General features: G+C 36.5%; 1 protein-coding gene across 3 annotated transcripts in view; it reads right to left on the reverse strand.

Moving 5' to 3' along the window:
* TDP1 (tyrosyl-DNA phosphodiesterase 1) overlaps nt 1-26,772 on the reverse strand; it is a 162,158-nt gene that overhangs the window by 79,174 nt on the left and 56,212 nt on the right. For all 3 annotated transcript variants that reach the window (XM_027844894.1, XM_027844892.1, XM_027844893.1), the window contains exons 10-13: nt 26,035-26,220; nt 22,888-22,936; nt 20,176-20,242; nt 17,057-17,164 (exon numbers count right to left, since the gene is read on the reverse strand). In XM_027844894.1, the coding sequence (XP_027700695.1) occupies nt 17,057-17,164; nt 20,176-20,242; nt 22,888-22,936; nt 26,035-26,220 (410 nt within the window). The remainder of the gene's footprint in view (nt 1-17,056; nt 17,165-20,175; nt 20,243-22,887; nt 22,937-26,034; nt 26,221-26,772) is intronic.

Below are 26,772 nucleotides of genomic sequence, written 5' to 3' on the forward strand. Positions count from 1 at the left end.
TGATAGTAGAAGTCAATATTAGTAGTGGTAAGAATAATAGTAACAGCTGACATTTACAAAGCATTGTAAATGTGTGTGCTCATCTGATCCTTGCAATTACCCCTCTAAGAAAGGTAATGCCAGTGTTGTTATCCTTATTTTGCAGATGAGGAAACAGATGCTTAGAGAACTGAACTGATTTAGAAGGTGATGGGCAATCGTGGGGAAGAGGACCCTGGGAAGGAAAGTAGCACTGCAGGACAGAGAAGATGCAGAGAAGTAGATGTAAGCTTGATGGGAAGAAACAGGTAAATCCCACAGTGCCGGGTACATAACAGCTACTTATTAAATGTTTATTGATTAATATTTATTGATTATATGATCAGGGATCATCTGGCTCCCTCACTCATCACCTGACATGTTGTCAGAAGAGAGCCTATGATTTAGTGTGTGGGAAAGAAAGGTGTGAGAAATAACACAATCTGGCATAGTCACTTAAGGGAGAATTTTTTCTTCCTTACAGTTTCAGTTGCCAAACACTTCAATTTCCTTCTAATCCTGTTTGAAATGGGCACATGAAAAATGTCAAGAATAGAAAACAATGCCATGTACATGTATTTTCAAAATTCCTTTCATCAGAAATATGAGAAACTCTTGACTTCCCCCCACCAAACAAAAACAAAAACAAAAAGAAAAAAGAAACCAAGCTATCTTTTGAAAAATGTGGAGCAGATGTCATATAGCTTAATGTGGAGTATGGCATTTGCTTTAGACTGAGGTTTCTGCTGACTTTAGGTATAGGGAATAATGCAGGTGAACAAACAGTAATTCTATTTCTGTTTGAAAACATGGTAAGATCACCAAGAAAACAGAATGTATGGTGTCACACATAGTCTCAAAACAATTTTCTTCAAGGCCTTCCAAACATACTGAAAACAACAGCAGCCTTACTTAGAAAACATTTATAGCCTTCCAAACGGAAAACACACTGCATATAATGACTATCTAAAAATACTTCTCTACTTTATGTGATAGAATATACTACTTATCCTGCTTAGTAGGCATGGAAACTCTTCAAATTCAATATATACAGAACCATTTCTATCATCTTTCCTACACAACTGACGACCTCTCAGGATTTCTTTTCTGTCAATGGCACAAATATTCCTTTAGCCAATCAGACCAAAATTCTCAGGTGTCATCACTGGCTCATCTATCTTTCATTTTCTAGACTAAATTACTTTCAAGTCCTGTCCAACACTCTGATACATAGCATTTTTTGTGGCAACAAAATACAAGAAACAAAGTAGGTGCCCTTTGGTTCAAAAATGGTTAACCAGGTCATGTCAAAAGGTGTTTTTTGCTATCTCAATGTCACTATAAATATCTCTAACTGGAAGGGGAAGTGAAAAAGATTTTCATTTTATAATTTCTAGAGCACTTACATGCCTTAAAATATAGAAATTATGCTTGATGTTTTCTATGTATGTTTGGAATTGTTAAGATTAGTATCAGTGAGGGAAATAAGATATACAGGCAATGAGGTATAGAAATCTATCCCGCCCTACAGGAAAACAGAAGGGGAAGGGGATAAGAGATCGTGGGGGACAATAGAAGGGAGGGCAAATTGGGGAAGGGGTATTCAGAATGCATGCTGTCTTGGGGTGGGGGGAGGAACGAGACGGGGAGAAAATTTGGAACTCAAAATCTTGTGGAAGTGAATGTTGAAGACTAAAAATAAATTAATAAAAAAAAGATTAGTATCAGTGAAATAATAATTTATTTCCTTCTGAAACATGAACTTGACAAAGTATGAAAGAGAATGAAATCGTAGCTAATAACATGAAATTATTGGTTGGATTTTCCAAGGAAAGAGAAAATAAAAAAGCTACTAAATGGATTAAAAATCACAACTTATGCTGTGACCAACAGGAAATATACTTAGTGAAGAAAGATAAATAGGTTTAAGATGAAAGGATAGACTAAAGTTGACCATTCTTTAGCATAATCTTGAAAATCAGAAGTTTCAAGAATGTTGCAAAGCTGTATTTAAATTAGAAAGGATATTACAAATTTCAAAGGATAAAAACAAAGGGATTTTAAAAGGAATACTGAAAATGAGAGAATAATACTAAAACTTTACATACCAGAGCAACTAAATTTCTATAGGAAACAGATGAATTGCAAAAAAAATTTAACAGAAAATAACGCCAATATTGTAGCAGAACAGACTACATTAAACAAAAAAGATTAACTAAACAGAAACCATAGATTTGAAATGAGTGCATTAGAAATATGGAGAAAAATGGGAACTATACATATTCTAAGGCAAAAAGAAATTATAAATTATAAATTCAGAAAGGTGAAATTGTAAAATATGTTTCTAATTATAAAACAATAAAAAATACTAGTTAACAAGGAAATGTTTTGGTTTTAAAGGGAGATTAAAAATAATTTTAATAATGATTAGATTATAGAATGTTAGAAATATCAGAAATAACAGATTACAATACTGGAAATTCTAGAAATAATAAGTTATATTCAAGATAACAATAACAAATACTAAAGAGTCAAATTCATATTGCTTAGCACTTATATTAAAAAGAGAAAAACAGAAAAGAGATATCCGAAGATACCAAAAGTAAGTGCAAAACAAAATTGAGAATCATTTAAAGAGAGAAATTAAAATAAAAACTACTGAAACAGGAAATGAGTACAATTAAATCAATGAAACAAAGCTAGGAAACTTAATCAAAAAGTAAGGAGGAAAATTAAATTCCCCAAATCAGAAATGAGGAGAAAATCTAAATGAACAAAGAAGACATAAAGAAAGTGGTCAAAGAATATGAACAATCAGTTTTCAGAGGAAGAAACTAAAGCTATCTATAGTCACATGAAAAAAATGTTTTAAATCACGATTAGAGAAATGCGAATCAAAATGACTCTGAGGTACCACATGACACCTATTAGATTGGCTAACATGACAAAACAGGAAAATGATGAATGTTGGAGAAGATGTGGGAAAACTGGAACACTTGTTAGTGGAGTTGTGAAATGATCCAACCATTTTGGAAAGCACTTTGGAACTATGCCCAAAGGGCTATAAAGCTGTGCATACTCTTTGATCTGGCAATACCACTTCTACATCTGTATCCCAAAGAGATCATAAAAAAGGAAAAAGGACCCACACATAGAAAAATATTTATAGCAACTCTTTTTATGGGGGCCAAGAATTGGAAATTGAGGGGATGCCCATCAACTGGGGAATGGCTGAACAGGTTGTGGTGTATGAATGTAATGGCATACTATTATGCTATAAGAAATGATGAGCAGGCAGACTTCAGAAAAACCTGGAAAGACTTGCATGAACTGAAGTTGAGTGATGTGAGCAAAATCAGGAAAACACTGTACAAAGTGACAGCAATACTGTGCGATGACCAACTTTGATAGACGTAGCTCTTCTCAGCAATGCATGGATCTAAGGCAACTCTAAAAGACTCATGGTGGAAAATGCTACCTACATCCAGAGAAAGAATCATGGAGTCTGAATGCAGACTGAAGCATACTATTTTCTCTCTTTTTTTTCTTTGGTTTTTTCTTTCTCATGATTTTTCCCTTTGGTTGTAATTCTTCTTTACAATATGACTAATGTGGAAATACGTTTAATATGATTGTATATATACATATAGCCTATATCAGATTACACGCTGTCTTGGGGAGGAGGAGGGAAAGAAGGGGGAGAAAATTTAAAACTCAAAATCTTATAAAAGTGAATGTTGAAAACTAAAACTAACTAAATAAATATTTACAAAAAAGAAAGAAAGGATGGAAGGTGAACGAGAAAGGGAATACAAAGGACCACTCATCATCTGAAGTTAATAGGTATTATGTTCTGTCTATAGAGAAAGAAGCTGCACCTTCTCAGGAGAACACAGGTTCCTGTGGTATGACACAGATTCACAGGTGCCACTAAGTCATCCAGTAATGGTCATAAAAAGAAAAGACAAAGGGTGATGGGTGGTTACTTCCTGATGAAGAGGTAATAATGCAGCTATTTGTTGACGATGCCAAAACAACTGATATTTCTACTCTTTCCATAAAAGATATATATCCGAGATATGACAGCTTCTTCCAAGGCTAACACTAATGACTACTACTCATCCCTGGTCATTCATATTGAAATCCACAAAAAACATACTATTTAGAGGCAACAAGTAGTGTTTTCATCACTACGCCTACAAAAAGTAAGGGGTTCAGAAGAGAAACCTAGATCTGGGAAGTAACCAGCTAGCTAAGAAGATGGTTGGTGCCTGAGAAAAAGGATTTAAATTTCTGGACGTTAAAACACATATTAAAGTCAGGGCAGCTAGGTGGTGCAGTAGATAGAGCACCAGGCCTGCCTCCAAGAAGACCTGAGTTCAAATCCAGCCTCAGTCACTTACTAGCTGTGTGACCTGGGCAAGTCACTTAACTCTGTTTGCCTCAGTTTCCTCATACGGAAAATGAGCTGGAGAAGGAAATGGTAAACCACTACAGCATCTTTACAAAGAAAATTCCAAAAGGGGTCACAAAGAATCAGACATGACCAAATGACAAAAACAACAAATATCAAAGTCAGAGTATACATAACAGTAGTAGGTAAAAAAATTTGTATGAAATCTTGAGATTCTTTTCAAGAAGATTTTCTACTGAAAAGAGAGAACATCCTCCTCATTGAGTTGTCAAACATGGTACCACAAGAGTGACAGGCATAAAATAAGTCAGAACAAGAATAGAAGAGAGGTCTAGTAATTTGCAGGAGATAGCAATAAAACCTATACTCTTCTTCTTTTTTTTTTTTTTTACTTTTAGGCAATTGGGATTAAGTGACTTGCCTAGGGTCACACAGCTAGTGTCAAGTGTTTGGTCTGAGGCCAGATTTGAACTCAGGTTCTCCTGACTTCAGGGTTGGTGCTCTATCCACTGTGCCACCTAGCTGCCCCTAAAACCTATACTCAAGAGTCCATCTTTGAATGCAACAAACAGGATGAAAGAGATTTTAATGCAAGGAAAAATAATTTGACTTCACAGTTTTCACTGACATTTATTGAAATGGAACTAATTACTTGACCACAGCACTGAAAGGGTATATACCTTACTCAAAATAAACAGAATAGATAAAAAGAGTGAAGGAACATCACAGTATATGAAGAAAATTAACTCACGATGGAACTCATTGTGAGAAGGAGAGGCAATGAGGAGAGGATCAAGGGCAAAAATGTCCCTGACAGAGTATTCTTTAGACTATTCTGGAGAATGTGGACGGAATATCACAAATCTGGCAGGTAGATATTGTAAGTGATGGGGAGCTTCAACTATGCAGAAATCTACCGAAGGCCTCTACCTGTCAAAGGCAGACAGCCGATACCTTCTTGATTCAATGATAACTCCAACATTCACAAAGTAGGAGAACCTACTCAGGACCTAATGATAACCAGCAAGGAGGAACTGATAACCTGAAATTGCAATGATGAGAACCTTAGCGACAAGCGATCACTCCTATCATAAAGTTCAAGAAAATTGGACTTAATAATGTGCCATATCTCCTAGGTTTCAGCACGACAGATTTCTAAAGGTTCAAAGAAAAGATAGGCAGGATCCAATGGAGTAAATGCTTTACAGAGGAAGGCCACCTAAGGGCTTAGGAACGTGAAGATCCAAAGAATAATACTCTAAAGAGGAAGAGAAATTATGTCAATGAGAAAGAAAAGGGAGAGGGAGCTCAAGAGAGTGCTATGACTGACACCCGTATGAGGCGGGTAGGACAGGGATCATTAGCTTTATTTTACAGATGAGGAAATAGTGACTCTAAGTGACTTGTCCAAGGTCACCCAACTACTAGGAGTGGCAAAGCTGAAACTGCAATTCAGTTTTTCTGACTCCAAGACTGATGCTTTTTCAACTATAACTCCACATCCGGGTAGTTAACAACTATTACAGGAATAAAGCATTCAACCAGTAGCAGGTACTCAATCTATTCTTTTGGAATTTAATTCACTTGAAAAAGAACCTCTTAGAAGACAATGTCCGGTTTTGCAATTCTAATAAATTGCTAACATTGGTTAAGTTAGTCAGTAGGTCGTTTAACAAGCATTTATTTAGCATGCTGGGCACCGTGCTAAAAGCGCTGAACTGCAGCAAGTATGGTTAACATTTATCGATGACGGCAAAACATGGGTCGTCAAGAATACACTATTTAATACCTCATTCCCTAGCATCTGTCTAGTCTCCAAAGTTCAGTCTCAGTGTCCTGTGCAACTCATACCGCTCATTTCACATATCCAATGAGTCATCAGATCTTTTCAAATCTGTCTCTAGAGCATCAATCTCTGCAGTACTTAACTAGTCACCATCTTAGTCTAGGGCATGATCACCCCTACCACAATAGCCCCCTTATTGTACTTCCTACCTCATGTCTCTCCTCACTCTTACTCATTTTTCACAGAGCTACCAAAATGATTTTCCTTACAAATAAGTTTGATCACATCACTGCTTTATCCAAAGGAACACTGGTGGGTCCCTGATGCCTCTAGGATAAAACATAAATCTCTCTCTTTGCCTTTTGAAGTCCTCCATAGCATGGCCCCATCCAACTTATCCAGCTTAATAATATATTATTATAGTAATATATTATTCTCCCCTTCCATTCTCTACAGGTTAACTATACTATGCTGCTCTCATCTCTGCCTTTCCACTGGCCATCTCCCATACCTAGAATGATCTTCCTTCTCATCTTTTCTTCCCAGAACCTCTCATGCACTCCAAGATTCAGTTCAAACACCACCTTTCACATGAAGCCTTTCTGGATTCCCTCTCACCCAAGGCTAGTATCCTCTGTTTCTAAACTGTATTTATTTTGCAATAATTCCAAATACCTTTATATGTGTATGTCTCCCCCAGTAGCATGCAAGATCTTTCAGTGGTGGGGCTTTCATTTTTTGTCTGTGTCTTCTGCGCCTGGCATAGTGTGTAATATAGTAGGTGCTTAATAAATGCTCACTGATTGCCTGTCAAAGTTAGAGTTCATGCTAAAAGATCTGAGGAGCTTAAAAATAATTTGGATTAAAGGGAGTTAGAAACGTTATGAACATTAGTCAATTTTTCTAACAACATAAAATACAAAGTATTAACTACCAAGTAAAAGCATATATTTTCCCTGTAGTCTAGTAGTAATCTAACTTTCTCTTAACATTTAGTAAAGATGAATTATTCTTGGATATACTACATGACCTATGGATACCAATTCCAACGTGATGACTTCTATGGTTATTTTATATGGAGGGGATAGCACAAATATGTACAAGCAAATATGCAGAAATAAAGTCCAGAAGACCTGGGTTCCAATTTCACTTCTGACACATACTAGTTGCACAATCTTAGGCAACTCATTTAACCTCTATATTTTTCAAGCAACTCCCTAGGACCTACCAAGATGTAGATCTCAGTTGTGATCTCTATTGGAGAAGTTATCATAGGAGTTCCCTGTATTGACAAAATCATAGATCCTTTAAGTATTTATGCATATTTATACACAAAAGGATATTAAGACAGATGTCTTCATACCACACTTGTTATATGGGACTGCAAGCTTCATAGGAGCAGGAACCATATATTAACTAAACCTGGACTCTCCCCTATCACAAGATTTCATATAAAGTAGGTGATTAGTAAACATATGTTGAATTGTATGTTTACTGTTTGGTGGATTTAGATATATACTTAATAGTCTTGCACTCCCCCTTCCCCCCCCAAATCAGTGACTTAGGCTAACTACTACCCTCAACCAACCAGGTCATATCCAGAACCAAATAAATTGCCTCTCACATTCCTCCAATGCTTTTACACTCAAGTAGAGCTGTTCAGAGATGAAGAGAGTGATTATAGCTTAATGAGAAATAAATTTCCATTGTGATCATGAATACCAGTCCCATGACCCCTAAATTCCATAAGTCTACTTCTGGCTTCCCAGTGCCTTCTTACCACTATGGACAGCCATTTCAACAATAATCACATTATTCCTCCCACATCCCTTGCCCTTCCATCCTTCTGCTGCTCTAGCTGTCTTCTTCATTCCCACCTCCAGGTAAAGTCTATTATCTTCTCCTTCCAAAACTGTCCTTTGGCTACTGATTGTTACTGACAAAAATGTAAATACCTGAAGCCCGAAGTATTGGCAGTCCTACCACATCTCATCACCCTCTATAAATGATCTGGTAGACTATTCTGGTATTTCTGGGGAAGGGGAGGGGACTGGCAAGTCAGCAAGTCAGCCAACAAGTATTTATAAAGCACCTACTATGTGCCAAGCACTGTCCTAAGTGCTGGGGATAAATTTTTTTTTTAAAGGCAAAAAAACCAGTCCTTGCTCTCAAGGAGCTCACAGCCAAATGAGGGAAACCACATGGAAACAAGTGTGTGTGTGTGTGTGTGTGTGTGTGCGTGTGTGTGTGCATGAGAGAGAGAGAGAGAGAGAGAGAGAGAGAGAGAGAGAGAGAGAGAGGCTATGGAGGATAGCCAGTGAAAATGCCTAGAGTTGAGAGATGGATTATCTTGTGTAAGGAATATCAAAAAGACTGGTATTACTGAATCACTGAATATAAAGAAGGCAGTAAGGTATCAGAAGACTGGAGAGGCAGGGAGAGACCAGACTATGAAGGGCTTGAAAAGCCAAACAGACGAGCTTAGATTTGATCCTGGAGGCAATAGGAAGCCAATGGGGTTTATCAAATAAGAAGGGTGACAACAGTCAGATCTGTGTTTAAGGAAGATCAATTTGACAGCTGAGGGAAGGATGAACAGTGTATGGCAAGATGAAAGACAAGGAGACCAGCCAGCAGGCTACTACAGTAGTTTAGGTGTGAGGTTATGAGGGCCAGTATGTGGATGGTGGCAGTGTCAGAGAAGAGAAGGGGGCATACATAAGAGAAGTTGCTAAGGTAGAAAGATGGGACTTCACAAATAATTGGATATTGAGGGGAAGGGAATGAGAGAGTGAAGAATCAAGGATGACACTATTTGCATACCTGGGTAAAAGAGAAGATGTCATTTCCCTTGACAGTAATGGAGAAAGTAGAAGGAGGTTTAGCGGGGGGAAAGAAAATGAGATGAGTTTTGGACATGTTGAATTTAAAATGTCTACCAGATATCCAATTAGAGATGTTCAACAGGCAGCTGGAAATGTAAGACTGGAATTTAAGAGACAGGAGAGGGGTGATAATTTGGTGAACTCTAAACTTTGTGACAACTGACACAAAGTCCCATTTGGTTTTCCTGACTTGAGGTTCTGCCAATCAATACCGTTTAACCATCCTTTCATTCATATTTCACTGCCTATCCTATTCTCCATAGTGGAGGTGTCAAACACGTGGCCTACATTTTTCTAACATAGAGCTTGATGATCCCCATTTCTAGCTGAGTTTGACACCACTGTTCTGCAGGGATATTACAAACATGTTTTATTCTCAAGACTCCAATCCCACATATTATGGCCCCTCTAGCTTTCTGTAGTACCTTCTAAACTAATATTAAGTAGAAATATTTTACTGTACTAATCATAAGATCCCAGCCCTTCAAAAGAGTTTTAAAAACACAATATTGTGAATGAGCAAGCATTTGTTAATACTCTATATCACAAATATTTATTAATACCACTATATTACAAATACCACTATGTACCAGGAACTGGGGATATAAAATACAGAGGAGGAAAAACATCCTGACTTCAAGTAATTTATATTCTAACAGGAAGATACAATATATAAAAAGGAATGTTGGAGCCAGGAAAGGGAGTTTTGACCTGAAGAGTCACAAGGACTGACTGGAACCATGAGGCAGTCAACCATCACATCTTTTCCCAGAACAACTGTAATAGTGACTTTATTATTGTTCCCAAAGCAAGAGATGGATAACAGGGGCAGTGAGGGGAATTCATACTCAAGAAAAGCAAGTCAGATGACAAGATGCCTACAACAGTTATGCCCTCGTTTTCTGGTAGATGCTGAAAGTAATGTGAAGCATGTCTAGAGCCAATTAAATACAGTGAATTGGGAATTTTTGGCCACTCACTTATCAATGAAGATAGCTCATCTTCAAGCCAGAGAAGCAAAGCTGAGATTAACTTTGTCTGGGTAGGGGAGAATGGTCTCTGGAAATAAAAGCCTAGAGGGAGCAGCAATAAGACAGATGTGCTCTCAGGAAATTTTCCCTTATATCTAACCCAAATCCTTCCTGCTGTAAGTCAAGGTGATTATTCTATCATAAACTGGAATAAACATTAACTAGCCACCAGTTTCCATATATTATTTTTTAAAAAAAAGTCTTTTAAAACTACCTCTAGAGAAAGAGTATCTATCTCTTGTTAAGTTAGGGACATAGCTCTCTGCTGAAATTCATAATTTTCAGTCTATTATATTTTAATTAGTAGCTATTGACACCAACTATGACATTACTGAGTCGCAAAGAATTGCCTAAGAGTTTGAGTTCAGACTAGAAGTCAGAAATTAATGGCCTAGTCACAGCTCTGTTCTGATTTACTTTTCAAGGGAACAGAAACCTTTTTTTTTTTCCTGTGAAAGCTCTACATAAAGAAGCTCAATTATGTAAGTTCTGCTTATCCCGGTTTCTATTCATTAAGGTCAAAGGAGTTATAGGAAAGCCTAACTGATTTAGGGGCTGATTTATTTTTTTATGTTTTATTTTTATTTTTTTCTTCAATTACATATAAACAAAAATTTTTAACATTCGTTTTTTAAAAATTTGAGTTTCAAATTCTTCTTCCCTTCCCTCTCCTCCTTGAGAAGGCAGTTTGATATACATTATACATACATATGCAGTCATGCAAAACATTTCCATATTAGCCATGGTGCAAAAAAACACAGAACAAAAAACCAAAAATGCTGAAGGTTTTAAAAGTATGCTTCAATCCGCATTAGACTCCATCGGTTTCTGTCTCTGGAGGCAAATAGCATTTTTCATCATAAGTCCTTCAGAATTATTTTGGATCATTGTACTGATCAGAATAACTAAGTCATTCATAGTTGATCATCATACAATATTGCTGTTAATGTGTACAATGACAATGTTCTCCTGGTTCTGCTCATTTCACTTTGCATCAGTTCATCTAAGTCTTTCCAGGTTGTTTCTGAAAGCATCCTACTTGTTATTTCTTACGGCACAATAGTATTCCATCACAATCATACACCACAACTTGTTAGGCCATTCCCCAATTAATGGGCATTCTCTCAATTTCCAGTTTTTTTGTCACCACAAAAAAGCTGCCATAAATATTTTTATACATATAGGTCTTTTTCCTTTGATCTCTTTGGAATACAGATCTAGTAGTGGTATTTCTGGGTCAAAGGATATGCAGTTTTATAGTCCTTTGGGCATAGTTTTAGGCGCTGATTCTTAAGCACTAATATTTCCCCATCACAATTTCTTCCAAATAGCAGTTTCAGTATAATCCTTGCCTTGAGATATGACACGCTCTAAGCATAACTAAACAGTTTACAAACTATCTACACACATACACACACACGCTTACTCACTGTACAAACTCTATTTCTATACATAGTTTGTATAGGGTTTGATCATGCTTAAAGCATTTCACACATCCAGGAAAGGGTTATATACTTTCCTTGAAGCATGAAATAAATATTTAACACATATAAATACATGTGTATGTATGTATGTATGTATGTATGTATATTTATAAAACCAGGTGTATATACATATATACATGCACATATATATGTACAAATTTCAGAGAAGATGTTTACAGTGGAGAACAAGATAGACCTGTTTTGTTGGTCCCCTGGCATGAAGCCTTAAATTGGCTTAATGAGAAATAAATTTCCATTCAACACACATCCAAATCTGGTTCCGATCTACCTGTCCGGCTTATTATACAATGTTCTCCCCACTTACTCTAAATTCCAAATAAACTCAAATGTAATCCTTGAATACATTCAGCATTCTCCTTCCTCTGAACCATATGCACACATGTGCCATCTGTTTACAAACAGATAAATTAGGATATGGTGTTCTGTTTCAAAAAGAGATTAAAAAAGGTATCCAGTCTCATACATTTAAAATACTGCTTTATTTACAATTCAAGTGAGATGCACATTTGAGGGAAGAGAGTTACTGCAGAGAACAAGGTACACTTGTTTTGTTGGTCCCCTGGCATGAATCCTTAAGTTGGCATTCAACACACATCCAAATCTGGCTACGATCTATGTGTCTAACTTATCTTACAATGTTCCCCCTCATTTACTCTAAATTTCAGATAAAATGCAATGTATTCCTTGAGTACATTCAGCATTCCTCTTCCTTTGTACCTCTGCTGACAATTCCTATATTCAGAATGCCCTCTTCTTCCTGACCCATCTCTGTCTGCTGACATCATGACTCCAAAATCTGGAGGATGGTACAGTGGAAAGGATGTTGGGTTTGGAATGAAGATGACCTGGGTTCAAATACTAAATACCTGGGTGATAGATAAGTCATTTAACTTTCTGATGTCCCAGTTTTTTCATCTGTAAAATAGTGGGGTTGGAATAAAAGACCTCTAAGGTGCCTTCCAATTCTACAACCCTATTATCATCTTTTAAGGTTATATTATCAAATGGCACCTCTTTCCTCATGCCCTCCCTGATCCCCACCTTCTTTCCAAAGGAAATGATCACTTGCTTTCTAAGCACTTTATTGACTGTGTTAACTACTTATAATTTGTAATGTATTTCTATGAAAACATGACTAGAAATCCCGTTAGTTTGAAAGCTTCTATGGAAGGGCCCAACCTTATTTACATTTACAAACTGTACCATGCTTAACACACTGAACTCTACTCAATAAACATTTAGTAAATATGGTAAGTGCCTAATAAATTTTCGCTGAATGGACTCATAGGAAAGAATTACAAAGGCTCTATCCTAAAGTCCACTCTCTAACAAAGATTATGAAGTCAAGTACAGAAAAACTAGAATAATTAGACGTCTTTTTTTTTTAAAAGACATATGAAAAGTATCTCAAATAAATTTGAGAGAATAGTTACTTTCTTGAAAGCAACAGTTCAATCGACATTAATTCACAAATATAAATTAGTAACCCTACATAATGCAACAAAATATACAGAAAAAAAAGATGAAAGGATTTCAAGCTAAAAGGCATTTTGAAGATTCTCTAGTCCAACCCAATCAATGTAAAGTTGGAGAAATTCAAGCCCAAAGAGTTTAAGACTTGTTTATAGTTACAAAGATAGTAAATCTTTGTTAAAATAAAAAAAAAAATCCCAGAAGAGCTGAGATTTGAGTGCAGGTTTTTGGCACTGGACTTGGAATCAGGAAGACTCATCTTCATGAGTTCAAATCTGACCTCAGACACTTACTAGCTGTGTGACCCTGGGTAAGTCACTTAACCTTGTTTGCCCCAATTTCATCATCTGTCAAATGAGCTGGAGAAGGAAATGGCAAACCACTCTAGCATCTCTGCCAAGAAAATTTCAAATGGGGTCAAAGAGAGTCAGACATGACCAAAATGAATGGACAACAGCAACACAATCCTGACTCCAAATCCAGTCCTATTCTCAGTATTCTACATTGGGGGAGGAAGAAAAAGAGCTTAAAGAAACCTAAGACATATCAACATGTTATCTGTATTTGCCTCGATTATAATACTGTATACATGGCTTGCATAACAGTTTACTTAAATGGTCATATTAACTTTAAATCATACTTACATGTTTACCTGTATATATCTGTATCTTCCTTATTAAATTGTAAACTCTTTGAGGAAAGGGACAATTTTTTTTTTTGACAATTATTTTTTTCTTATCTCTATAACCCTAGCATTTAACAGTATCTTTTATAACCTCTAAGGATACAGCTTCTCTCCCCACTGGTATAGTCCATAAACCTTCCTCCATCTTGGCAAAGAGCTTTTATTAGATGTAGCAACTGAGAAGAGTTATATCTCCAGTTATGAGTAAATTTAGGCTTAGTTGAGATGGTCCTAGAATGACAGATACAGGCTAACTTTACGCCTGAGTCTGAAGGCTTTCCAACTTCCTAGCACCTGCCAGAGCTTATGTTCTGATGGCAAAGACTTCAGAAAAAGGTCTTATAGATGTGTGTACAGATGTATGTATACATATACAAGTATATACACACATAGGTACAAGTGATCAACAGTTGTATTAATTACTAGTTATATTAATGAACATGTTCATCATAACTTAATACACAATGTAATAAAATATAAACAGTATAATGTAAAATGATGTAATATTATATTAGGTAAATCTATTGTTATAATAATTCAATGTTTATTGATTCTTCATTCTACAGATGAAAAAACTGAGGCCAAGAGAGGGCAAGACGCTTATCAAAAGGCACATGGAACTTTTAGGAGTCAGGGCAGCAGGCAGGATGGTTATGTAAGATCACTTTAGGCCTGAGATTCTGTGGCTGGTTTGAGACAATTAGCATGATGTTTATAGGTAGGCCAGGATTGTAATGAACAGTGTATCGTCTGGGTAGAGTCAAGCTGGTCACTGCCAGTGCTTCAGCACAAATTCATCCCCACCTCCATAAAAAACACCTACCTCAAAGAACATCTCCTATTGGGTCTTCTACACAAAGGACCAGGGATAATACACAGAAGGTACAGAAGAGTGTAGGCAGATTGCTGGCAGACAAATTCCTGAGCTCACATGATAAGCATGGATAATTAGAGCTCACCAAGGACTGACTGAGCTGACTTGGGTGAATTTTTATTTTCTATGTCATTCTTCCTTGGGAGAGCACAGAGACTCACAGGGTTTCTATCAGGTATGGGAAGGAGCAAGGCACCATTCCACCTTGGAAGGGAATGTTTTGGTTTCTGCACCCTTGAAAGGGATAATTTCAATCAACCAGTTCATTGTCACACACTTGCACAAACAACTCTACGTTAATAGAGATTGAAGAGCAAAGAAACACTAGGGTCATGGAATTTTAAAGCTGGAAGAGATAGAGGTCACTCTTTCCTGCCCCTTCAGGAAACCTGGATGCTCTAACATGTTCATAGCAGCTCTCTTCATGGTAGCAAAGAACTGGAAATTGTGGGGATGCCCATCAATTGGGGAATGGCTGAACAAGTTGTTACATATAATTGTGATGGAATACTACTGTGCTATAAGAAATGATGAGTTTGATGATTTTAGAAAAATATGGAAACACTTGCATGAAATAATGAAGAGCAAAATGAGCAGAACCAAGAGAACACTGTTTATAGTAACTACAATACTGTTTTAAGAATGGCTTTGAGCAGATAAGTCATTTTGACTATTATAAATACCTAAATTAACTACAAAGGACGTATGAAGACGCTATCTGCATCCAGAGAAAGAAGTGATAAACAGAAACACGTATAGAATAATTTTACATATATGTACACCTATTGTGTCTAATGGTAGCCATCTCTAGGGTGGGGGGAAGGGAAAAAAGAAAAAAAAAGGACATTTACATGACAACTTTGTTATATATTTAAAAGGAATAGCAAGTTGTAAATAATAGGTTTGCAGTGTCATGTGCAATTATCTTTTTTAAAATGCGTGTTTTATTCCATAAACTAAAAATAAATTTCTAAAAAATGAAAGGAAAACAAGCAAAAAAACAATGTGCCCAAAGTAAAAAGAAAAAAACATAAAATGGCTAGAACTCAGTCCTCACCTATCAATTCAATGCTTTTTCTATATTTGTCACATAATGTGTGGTTCCAGATCAATCTGGGCTCAGTTACCTCCAGGTCCACCAAAAGTACTTCCATCTATAGCCTTGACTTTCCCAGGATCCCAAAACCACATCTATTTTTAAAGATTTTAGCATTTGAGAATCATGCTACTTAAATATCCTAAGCTCATAACTCAGGCCCCCTCACTCAAAGCCAGCTTTGCTGTTAGAACAGAGGGAATCTTCTGTCCTCTACAAGAGGAGAGGAAAGGGGGCAGAAGGGTGTGAAATGTCATTGTCAAGTTTGCTATGAGAGTTAGCTTTATCAGATTTTCTTTCTTTCTTTCAAAAAAAAATGGTTCAGGGAGGGGGGAATAAGGAGGAGGTGGTGATACCATGAATCTGGAAATGTCTATGGCATAAAACAACTCTGAAAAACTAAAGAACCTAGACTGATGTAGTGGCCAGCCATGATTCCACAGGAAATCATGAAGAAGACTGTTACCCATCTCCTAACAAAGAGATGATCCTAGGATACAGAATGAGACATGACTATTGTGGATATGTATTTTACTTGATTCTGAATGTTTGTTAGTGGTTTTTTATTTTCCCTTTATAGTTGGGAGGTGGGGAAAGGTCAGAGGAAAAGAAAATACATGCCCACTAATTGAAAAAAAAAAATTAAACTACTATGATAAAAAAGACATCAATAAAAATTCAATTTTTTTCAAAGAAAGAAAATAGTGTAGGAAACTTCACTATCACACAATCTAGCTTGACCAATTTAAAGGAGAATTTTCTCTCACTATGACTTGACTTGGAAAAAGTTTTGATTTCTTCTTCATCTTAGGACAAGTATTACTGGTAAGGCATTTTAAAGGGGGAGTCTTAATTTTTAATATAGTTACATTGATGTGTTTTGTTTTTATATTAGTTATTTTGGATGGCCTTCACCCTACATATATCCTGCCACCATCCCTCCCATTCCATCCCCAAGGAACCTTCCTTTGTAACAAAGAAATGAATCAAGTAAGCAAGACCAATGTGACCCAGAAAGACCAAAACATTCCCCTCCCTCTACAAGAAAAGGATGAAAATATATTCCTTCATCTCTTCTTAGGGACCAAGGAAGGATCATTACAATTACATAGCTTTATCTTATTGTTCTTTTCATTTATACTCGTAGGTTTTTTGTATGTACCGTTTTCCTAGTTCTGTTCACTACACTTTGAATCAGTCCCTATAGATCTTCCCATGGTTCTCTGACCCACTTACCTACATATTTTAAAATAAACATTCCTTTCATTAGGAATATGAGGACTATTTACCTTGTGACAAGAAACCAAGCCATCTTTGCAAAGTCTGGAGAGAGTCTCATATAGGTCTTAATGTGAGGCATGGCGTTGGTACGACCTGAGGTTTCTGCTGACCATTTGCTGGTGAAAGGAAAGACACACATTAGTTTTCCATTAACCAATGCCAAACTAGCTTTATGCTCAATGTCAGAAACACATGACAACGCAAATCAAATAAATACAGACTCACACTAGGCAAAATGTAAACAGCACAAATAGAAGAAATAAAATCTAAATACTAGAGAAATATAATTACACAAGATATACTGCAGAGATCATTCCAAATCCAGGGATCTATTCTCAGTCTGACTCCTAGGTCTGAATGATTAGAGGTACAAGATTTCATGGAAGAAATAATCATAATTACCAACTAACTTATGCCTGAAATAGAAGAGAGTCAACCTTATGATAGCACCAGTGATTTTAGAAAAGTAGGAGGTGGTCGAATTTTGAATTCCCCCCTCTGAAAGGTTAATTGCCAAAGATGTGATACAGCAGAAAGAACTTTGGATTGGGGAGTCAGGGTACCTGGGTTCTTGGCTCTCCAATGCCACTAACTAGCTGTGTTCATTTGGGCAAATCACTTTATCCCTAGTGGGCCTTGGTGTCCTCCTGCAAATGTGGCAGTGTTGGACTATCTCTAACGCCTTCTCCAGCTTGAAACTGATATGAATTTAAGAAATCTTAACAAACTACTGTGGTGTTATGGCATGAAATCACGGTTTGGAGTCTTAACGATGAATGAAAAAAGCTCAAGAATACCAAAATTATGCCACTTGGTCATAGTTTCAAAATATCTCTATACACCATTCTTTTTCTAATGTTTGGTGAACTTGAAGGAAAACACAGTAAAACTAGGTTCTCTGGCACTCTATTAACAAAAACTCCCTATTTTTCAGAACACCTGGTATACAATGACAAACGATGGCCAGAATGAGAAGTCTGAGAAACAGCAGATGCTAAAATGTATGAATAATTTAAAATTCAGTTAATCAACAAGCATTTCAAGTAGATACTATGTGCCAGACACATATATTGTTATAAAGTACTTATCAGTCAGCAATAACCTTGCATTCTCATCTCATTTGACAACTGAAGAAACTGAGGCTCAGAGAAGTTAAAATTGCTCAAAGTTACATAGGTACTTGGGCCTTTTTACCATCAACTTTTGTACAGTATACAAAAGGGGACCCTTTTGTACAGGGTAGGTTAGTGTCAAGTATATCTGATTGCATTTTAATTATTGAAAACCAATCATACTTGTCTGGTGTAGATGGCTAACATATATTAAAGAAAATATTTAGTTAATTAGTGTCATGGAAGCCAAAAGTACCAGTGATTTAAAGTAATAATTTATACAATGCTTTGGATTTGCAAAGCGTTGTCTCAATTTATCCTCATAAAAACCCTAGGAGATTTAAATTAGAAGTTAATTAGCTTAGTTAAAGAGGAAGAAAAAGGAAGAATATAAGAAATACCACCTTGTAAAACATTAAAGAGTAGAATAAGTTGAATTGCATTTGAGAAAATGTATAGCACTTTCAATGATCCCAAGATACTCTTTGCCACAAAAGCCCATCTTTTCAAAACCAAAATCCTTCCAAAAATGCTGTATGGCCACAAATCACAGAACACCATGAGCACAGAAGAATCAAAATTTCAGGTGACCCAGAAGGCAATGGAAAGACACATGGTGAGTGTAAATCATGTTGCAGCATATTACCAACAAGGCATTACAGTCAAAAAGCAACATATAAAAATATATATATGACTACAAGAAGAAGGTAAGACAGTCAAGTAGCAAGAATGAAATACAATATATAGACAGCCTGAGTGGTGCACTAGTACCCACAAACTATGAAAAGATCTAATGGAAAGCTATTAATGTACTGGATGGGTGCTCTATGAAAGACTCATGAAAGAACATGAACAAGGTCTGCAGAGGATGAGAAGGCAGGGATGAACTGAAAACTTTTAACAGTAAAAAGATTATCCATATCCATGGGATGTGATGGGACACAGCCACTACCCCAACTAAAGTCTCATCTTCTACAGAAATCCTTTCCTAACCCCTCTTAATTCTACTGCCTTCCTTCTATTATTTCCTATTTAACCCACCTGTAGCTTGTGTGTATATATCTGTTCACATGTTGTCCTCCCCCATTAGACTGTAAGCTCCTTGGGGCAGGCATTGTCTTTTGCCTTTTTTGGTATGCCCAGCACTTGGCATAGTGCCTGGCACACAGCAGGCACTTAATAAATGTTTATTGATTGATTCTCTTGTGTACAATGGTCCCAAATTCACATGGCATTTTCCTTTAATTATCCCTTTGCACAACATCTAAATCTTTGCTTTCTATCAAGAAAGACTTGCTAATATGACCACATCTTCCTCTGAACAAAGGAACACATAACATTATGTACTGAACCCAAACAGCCCAATCCCACTGGATTTGAAATCCCTACTTTAGGAGGGAAGCTGATGAACTCTTTCACAAGTCAAAACTAGGAACTAATGGGCAAAGTGTATTCTAGCTGGAAGATAGTTATTAAAATGCTGTTTTGCTTATACCACATTCCAGTGCATTCAATATGGCCCAGGTTCAATCTCCGTGTTCTTTAAAATAACCCTGAACATTTAAATTGAATACCTTCTTCTTAACAATGGAAATGGTGCCTTAGTTGACTTTCTCCAGCAAAAATTTTTTAAATTCTCTTATTTCATTATTTTAGTAGTCAAATATCGAGAAAAGAGTAAAATCCATACAACTGCAGCCTGCATAGTCTATTTTTGAAAAGTGGTATAAAAGAGAGAGTTTTGGATTTGGAATTGGAAAGACGTAGGTGCAGATCCTGTCTCTGGCACATACTAGTGGTGGGGGCATGGGACAAGTCACTGTCTTCCTAAGCCTCAACTCAATTTAACTCTAAAATAGGGGCAATTATACCGAAAGTACTTATCTCACAAGGTTATAGTGAGGCTCAATCCAGATAATGTTCTTAAAGCAAATTGCAAACTTCAGAGTACTATTGAAATGTCAGTTGTTGTCATCATCTTTAACAAGGAAAAACATCATAAAACTGGTACTTACTGAAAATAGGAGTGGAGCCAAAGTTGTTTCTCTGCGGTTTGTAAGCTGTATGGAAGAGAGCCACCAGCTTTTAAGACAAACAGAAGACAAAATAAGTTAGAAAATGCATCACGAGATCTTTTTAAAAAGTAGCAGTGCAGCTGGAAGAGTCCTTGAAAAAAAATTCAGTAAAGCACCACTGGGTAGATTAAAAAAAAAATACTATCTTCATTACTTTAATCTTATAAATTCTTTCTTTGAAAAAATAATTGTCCAAGCCTTACTCTGGTTATATTGATAAGGTTTCTTTTCCTGGAAAAGAAGATTAAGCAACATAGACTTGCCATAGGGCACGAAAAGTTTAAAATATTGAGAAGCATCAGGACATAGTGAACAATACGCTAAAATTGGATTTACAGGATCTGGGTTTGAAGTTAGACTTTCTTATTCAGTAGCTACCTATGTAGCCTTGGGTAAATTATTTAACATCTCTGGGTCTCAGTTTCCTCATCTATAAAACAAAATTTCCAAAGTCATTTCTAACTTTACGTCTTATGATCCTGAGTTTAAGAATAGTGTAGTTTAGTACAAAAGGCCTCCTAGACGAGTTCTGAATTACAGGTTCAGAAGTCAGAGTTCTATCTCTTGTCTTACTACCAACTAGCTGGTCACCCTGGGTAAGTTACTTCTTCTCAATGAAGCTCAGTTTTCTTATCATTATAAGGGGGCCAGACTAGATGGTCTTCAAGTGTCTTTCCACATCTAAAATTATATTATTGTATAGATTATAAAGTATAAAAAAGGAAAGAAAAAACCCTTCCATTATTCCATATAGAATACGACCCAAACAACTAGGTTCTTACATGTAGAGGGGGAATTATAATTTTACAAATTAATCCAGTAAAAAGTATCATTTAGCAGTCATTTTTTTTTACTACAAGTCCAAAATCATAATTCTGGAAAATAATAATACTCAACATTTATGTTGTTCTTTAAATGTTTTCATAATTTATAGACACACCAATATACACATATATTACATACACAACTCACTCATTGTCATAAGGATCAATGAGTTGTGTGTTATGTATGTATTTCATATGTGAGTTTGTGTGTATATGAATTCTGTAAACATTTAAAGAAATATTAAATATTATTACCTGGAAATAAGATTTTAGACTTCCAAAAAAAAGGCCACCTGTTTAATGAAACTTTTAGCTGGGAAAATTTGCATAATTCTAAGAGATGAAGCAACATGCCTAAGCTTAACAGCTATAAGTGATATAAGGGACAGGAAAGCAAATCTCCTAATTCCAAACCCAATGCTTTTTCCACCACTCAGTGCTATCTCCTCTAAATACAGATATGCTTTGAGATGGAATTATAGCTTAAAATTAATTAAGTTATCTCCATTAAAGAGAAGAAAGAGTTTGAAATTTAGCTTGCTATGGTTAGAAAAATCTTTTAAACTAGATTTCAAAAAAAAGTATAATCTGTCTCCTGCTACACAAAATTAAACACAATCATAGCATCTGTGCTAGTTTTAAAAACAGCTTTATCTAAAATGCAGTATTCTTCATTAAAAGTGAATTTTTAATGAATGTAATTTAACAGATGATAGGTTGTGCTCTGATTTGTCTTTTTTAATAACTGTTACAAGAAATAGTCAGATGGATTGCAGAGGGATATACTTGGAAATTAATATGAAGTAAAAACAAAAAGTATTGATAAAAATTGAGAGACAAAAAGGAACAGCATATAGAGAGACGGCCTTGTAATCTGGAAGACCTGGGTTTCCACCTCTGAATCATACGAGCTGCGTGATCCCAGGCAAGTCACTTAACCAGATTACATGTTGCAGAGATTGTAGATTGCAGGAAAAAAAGAATTTCCACATTCAGAAATTCCCTAGACCAATGAAATCACGTAACACTCCAAAAAAAACCTCTCTAATGAAGTTTTACTAACACTCTGCATTAGTGGGAAGCACCCACAATACATTTTTAAATGATTTCTCTATCTATACAGAGGTTCTAAATTAGGGAGAGGGGAGGGACAAAAAGGAAAGGCTTGATTTTCAAAATAATAATTTTAAATGTAATCCTTCACCCTCCTCCTGAATGCCCACATTTCTTTTTTGTGTGTAGAATGGATAAAACTAAGAAATAGGTCCTGAATCAGTGTAGAAAAGGACATTTTGTTCTTTTATTTGGAAATCACTTAAATGGAGACTTTATAGCCAGGAAACAAAAATGTTAATGGATGAGAAATCAAATTGCTACTGGGATAGGTAGGAGACTGGTGATTTCATTCTTAAAGGTAAATTCCAGGTGAGAAAATTCCCTTTACATATGCAGATCAGCACATTCTCTGCATCTTAAACACTGTGAGATTTGCCTAAAGCAATTAAAGGTTAAGGGACTGAACAAGGCTCACACAGCCACTATGTGTAAATTCAAATCAGAAGTGGGGCTCGTACCCAAGTCTTGGTTCCAAGGTTGTCTCTCTTATATACTATGCCATACTAGCTCTTCAGTTCTGAAAAATCTCCAATGAAGATTAGATATACAAAAAAGAACCACACTGCCATAAAGCTCCTCCTCCTCCCACCACCCCTTTGACTTCATTGAAGATCCTAACATTGTCCTAAATTAGAAGTCATTCTTGCAAATTAGCTCAGAAAATTAATAACATGTATTCGAAATAACCACCAATAAAGCACGGCTGATTTACCAGGATATCCTTCCAAACTTTTCCGGACATTCTCCACTGTGGGATAAATCTAAACAAGGAAGGAAAAAAATTGAAAATGCATCAGGTGAAAAAGTGGCCTTCTCTCTTTGCTAAGCCTAACCCCACCATTTGCACACTTGATTCCCAATCTTTCCTTTCTCCAAGGCCTTAATAATACCCGGCCTCTCTTGCATCTTCAGTCTCCCACTCTACCCTCTCACCTACAAATGTGTTCCAGTTTCTCCTATCTTTTAGCTTCCTTATTGCTATGAACATAACTACCATTCTGGAAGTCAAAAACCCAGTAATCACCTCAGACTTCCCTTTATCTTGGATCCCTCTCCTCTCTTTAGTTCTGTGATGTAAGGAAGAGTACTAGATTTGAAGCCAGGTGACCTGCCTTAGAATCCTGGTTGCAATGGCCACAATTCTAGCTGTGTGACCCTGAACAAATCACTTCACCCCTTCCGTTCTGAGTTTCATCTCTCAATTGAGATAACAGATGTAAATAGATTTGTAAACTATTAAGCACTCTATGAAAATGGGTTATCATAATTATTTTAATCTTCTAGCTCCATGTTTCAACTTCTCTCCATTCCCCCTGCCAACCAATAATTCTAACTCCCAATAAATCTTGCCCAAATGGCGGTGGTATTGCCTGTCTTCAGTCTCAGTCCCTACAGTCAGTCAGTGAGTCAACTAGTAATTATTAAGAGTCTGTTAGGTGTCAGACACGATGCTCAAGTGCTGTGGATACTAAAAGAAAAAAAAAAAGCAAGTAAGAGTCCCTGCTCACAAGGAGTTTGATGGGAGAAACAACCCACTAACAACTACATGTAAACAAGACAGACAGGATAAATAGGGATAGTCTCAGAGGGAAGGCATTAAGATTGAAGAGGACTGGGAAAGGCTTCTTGAAGAAAGTGGGACATTAGCTGAGACTTAAAGGAAGCCAAAAGGCAGAGACAAAGAAGAAAGAGAGTTGCAGATAGGGGAAAGGCCACTGAAAACACTCATGGTTGGAAGATGAAGAGTGAAACAGCAAGGAGGTCAGTATCACTGGACCACAGAGTACACAGAGGAGAATAATTTTATTGAACAGCTTTGATCATGTCATTCCTTTACTCAAAAATTTTCAAACATTTACACGCTATATCTCTCTACCTTAAAGTGAACTCTAGCCCTTGTCTACCGTCAAATGTTTGGCTAATAGAGGCAGCTAGGTGACCCAGTGGAAAGAGTGCCAGGCCTGGAGTCAGGAAGACTCATCTTTCTGAGTTCAAATCTGTCCTCAGACACTTAATAGCTGTGTGACCATGGGTAAGTCACTTAACTTGTTTCTCCAACTGTAATAAGGGGACAATAACATCACCTATCCAACAGGGTTGTTGTTGGAATCAAATAAGATGATATTTGTACAGCACTTACCACAGTATCTGACATACAGTGTTATATAAATGCTTATTCTCTTCCCTCTCTCTGTACTCTGCTCCCCCTCCCTGGAAAGTACTGCCCCCATAATTCTGCCTGCTGGAGTAGAATGGACAAAACCATCCTACCAAGGCCAAATTCAAATGCTGCATCTCCCATGACATTTTTGTCTGATCCTTCCAAGCAGAACTAGAACTCTATCTTTCTTGGATTTTTCATATCATTCTGTTTGCGCCTATTTATTCATCATATGTCATTCTGTATTTCAGTTATCTGAGTACATTCTCCAACTAGATTGTGAACTTTATGAAGGTGGGGACCATTCCTTGATATTTTCTCTGGATCACACAATACCTGGCACAGTTCCCTATACATATTTAAATAGGCACTCAATGAATTTTCATTGAACTGAATTTTTAAAAATTAAAAATCTAGATTTTAAAAAGCACGAATTATTCCAAATGATATAAACCAATTAGCTTCACGCAAAAGAAAACTTCATAAAAAGTTTATATTTAGCCTTCTAAAGCTTTACAAAATGCTACTCAAACAATAAAGGCCTATCTTATCAAAAATGCAAAGGTTGCTAACAAGCTTACTTACAAGGGAACTGAAAAAGGAGGAGGAAAAAAATACCACTCACATGACTTCAGATTTGATTTCTCCCTAAATTAATGTTAAATGAATGGAAAGTTAATTATTAACCTATAACTCTCTAAATATTTAATATCATTTGTGATGACTCAGAAAAAATTTGCAACTGAGTCAAAGTATTAAGCTAGTCTGTAATGGAATAGTAGTACTCTGACCAGTATATTAGTAATGGCAGCTTATGAGTAACATTCAAAAACAGTAGCTCACATGTGTATATACTTAACACTTTATGATTACAAAGCACATTGTGTATCATTTTGAGTATTTAATGTTAGAGCTGAACAGGATCTTAAAGAATATATAGTTCAACCCTTTTATACTGCAAATGAGAAAACTGAGGCCCCCAACAACCCAAGGTGCTAGATAATGTAAGTTATTACCACCTCTGTTCTACAAACAAGAAAAGGGGAAGGGAAAGAAGTGAATAAGAATTTATTAAGTAACTACTATGTGCCACATACTTTACTAATATCATTTCATTCAATTTTCACAATAACCCTGGAAGGTGGATACTATTATTATAGTCATTTTACAGTTGAGGAAACTGAGGCAAACAAAGGTTAAGTAACTTGACCAGGGTCACAGAGATAGTAAGTGTCTGAGGCCAAATTTGAACTCAGGTCTTCTTAACTCCAGGATCAGTGCTTTAATCACTGCACCACCTAGCTGAGTAAAGTGAGTCAACCAAGATCACACAGTGTCACAGGCATGACGCTCACTCAAATCTTCAGCCTTTGGGCCAGTGACTCTTTCAATCATGTAGCCTCTCTCTAGATGGTGATGAAAAGTTACAGCCTCCATTCAAATCCCTGAATATCTCTGTTAAATGTTCTTAGAATGAAAGAGTTTGAGCCAAAAGGGATCTTAAAGGTCATCTTCCTCTTACAAACGGGCAAATGGAGTCTCAAAGAGGCTAATCGGCTTTGTCCAAGGTCACACCAACAGTATCAAGCAGCTGAGCTAGGACAACAACCCAAGTCACCTTGATGCCAAATCCTACACTCTTTTCTTGCCATGCCGACGATGTAAAAATGTATCAACTGAGTACAGAAAGATACCTACCAAATGGAGAGGGACATCACGCTGTGCTTCAGTCTTTCCACGATTTCCTACAATCACCAGACTGTCTTTAAACTCAGCACAAAGCCATTTGGACTCATCAGCTCCCAAGGAGCCAATGCTTGAGAACTGGCCTACAATGGGCCAAGATTGCTGCTCGGGTACCAATGAGGTGTGCTCTTTCAGAAGCTGTGGGAGGAGAAAGTTGTTACTATGCATCATAAACTCCAATAGTCCAAGACAAAAACTGGAGTCATCTTTGGAGAGATAGTGTGCATTCTGCTTATCTGAAATTCCTAATTCTCAGAAAAAAAGAAAACTTTTAAAACATTATGAATTTGGGGGGCAGCTAGGTGGTGCAGTGGATAGAGCACCGGCCCTGGAGTCAGAAGGACTTCAGTTCAAATCTGATCTCAGATACTTGACACTCACTAGCTGTGTGACTCTGGGCAAAGTCACTTAACCCCAGTTGCCTCACCAAAAAAACAAACAAACAAAAAAAAAAGTTATGAATTTCAATACTTGGGAAAAAAAATCAAACAAAAGATTATTTTTTTTCCTAAATGTGGTTGTTGTTCTTCTAAGTTTTTATTTATTTTTAGCACTTTTTAAAAATATTGAGTTCTAAATTCTCTTCTCAAGCCCTTTCCCCCACCTATTGAGAAGGCAAGCAATATGATATCAATTATACATGTGAACTCATGCAAAACATATTTCCATATTAGCCATGCTGCTCCCCAC

The sequence above is a fragment of the Vombatus ursinus genome, unplaced genomic scaffold, assembly GCF_900497805.2.
Source record: "Vombatus ursinus unplaced genomic scaffold, bare-nosed wombat genome assembly UNPS02014945.1, whole genome shotgun sequence".
Taxonomy (NCBI): Eukaryota; Metazoa; Chordata; class Mammalia; order Diprotodontia; family Vombatidae; genus Vombatus; species Vombatus ursinus.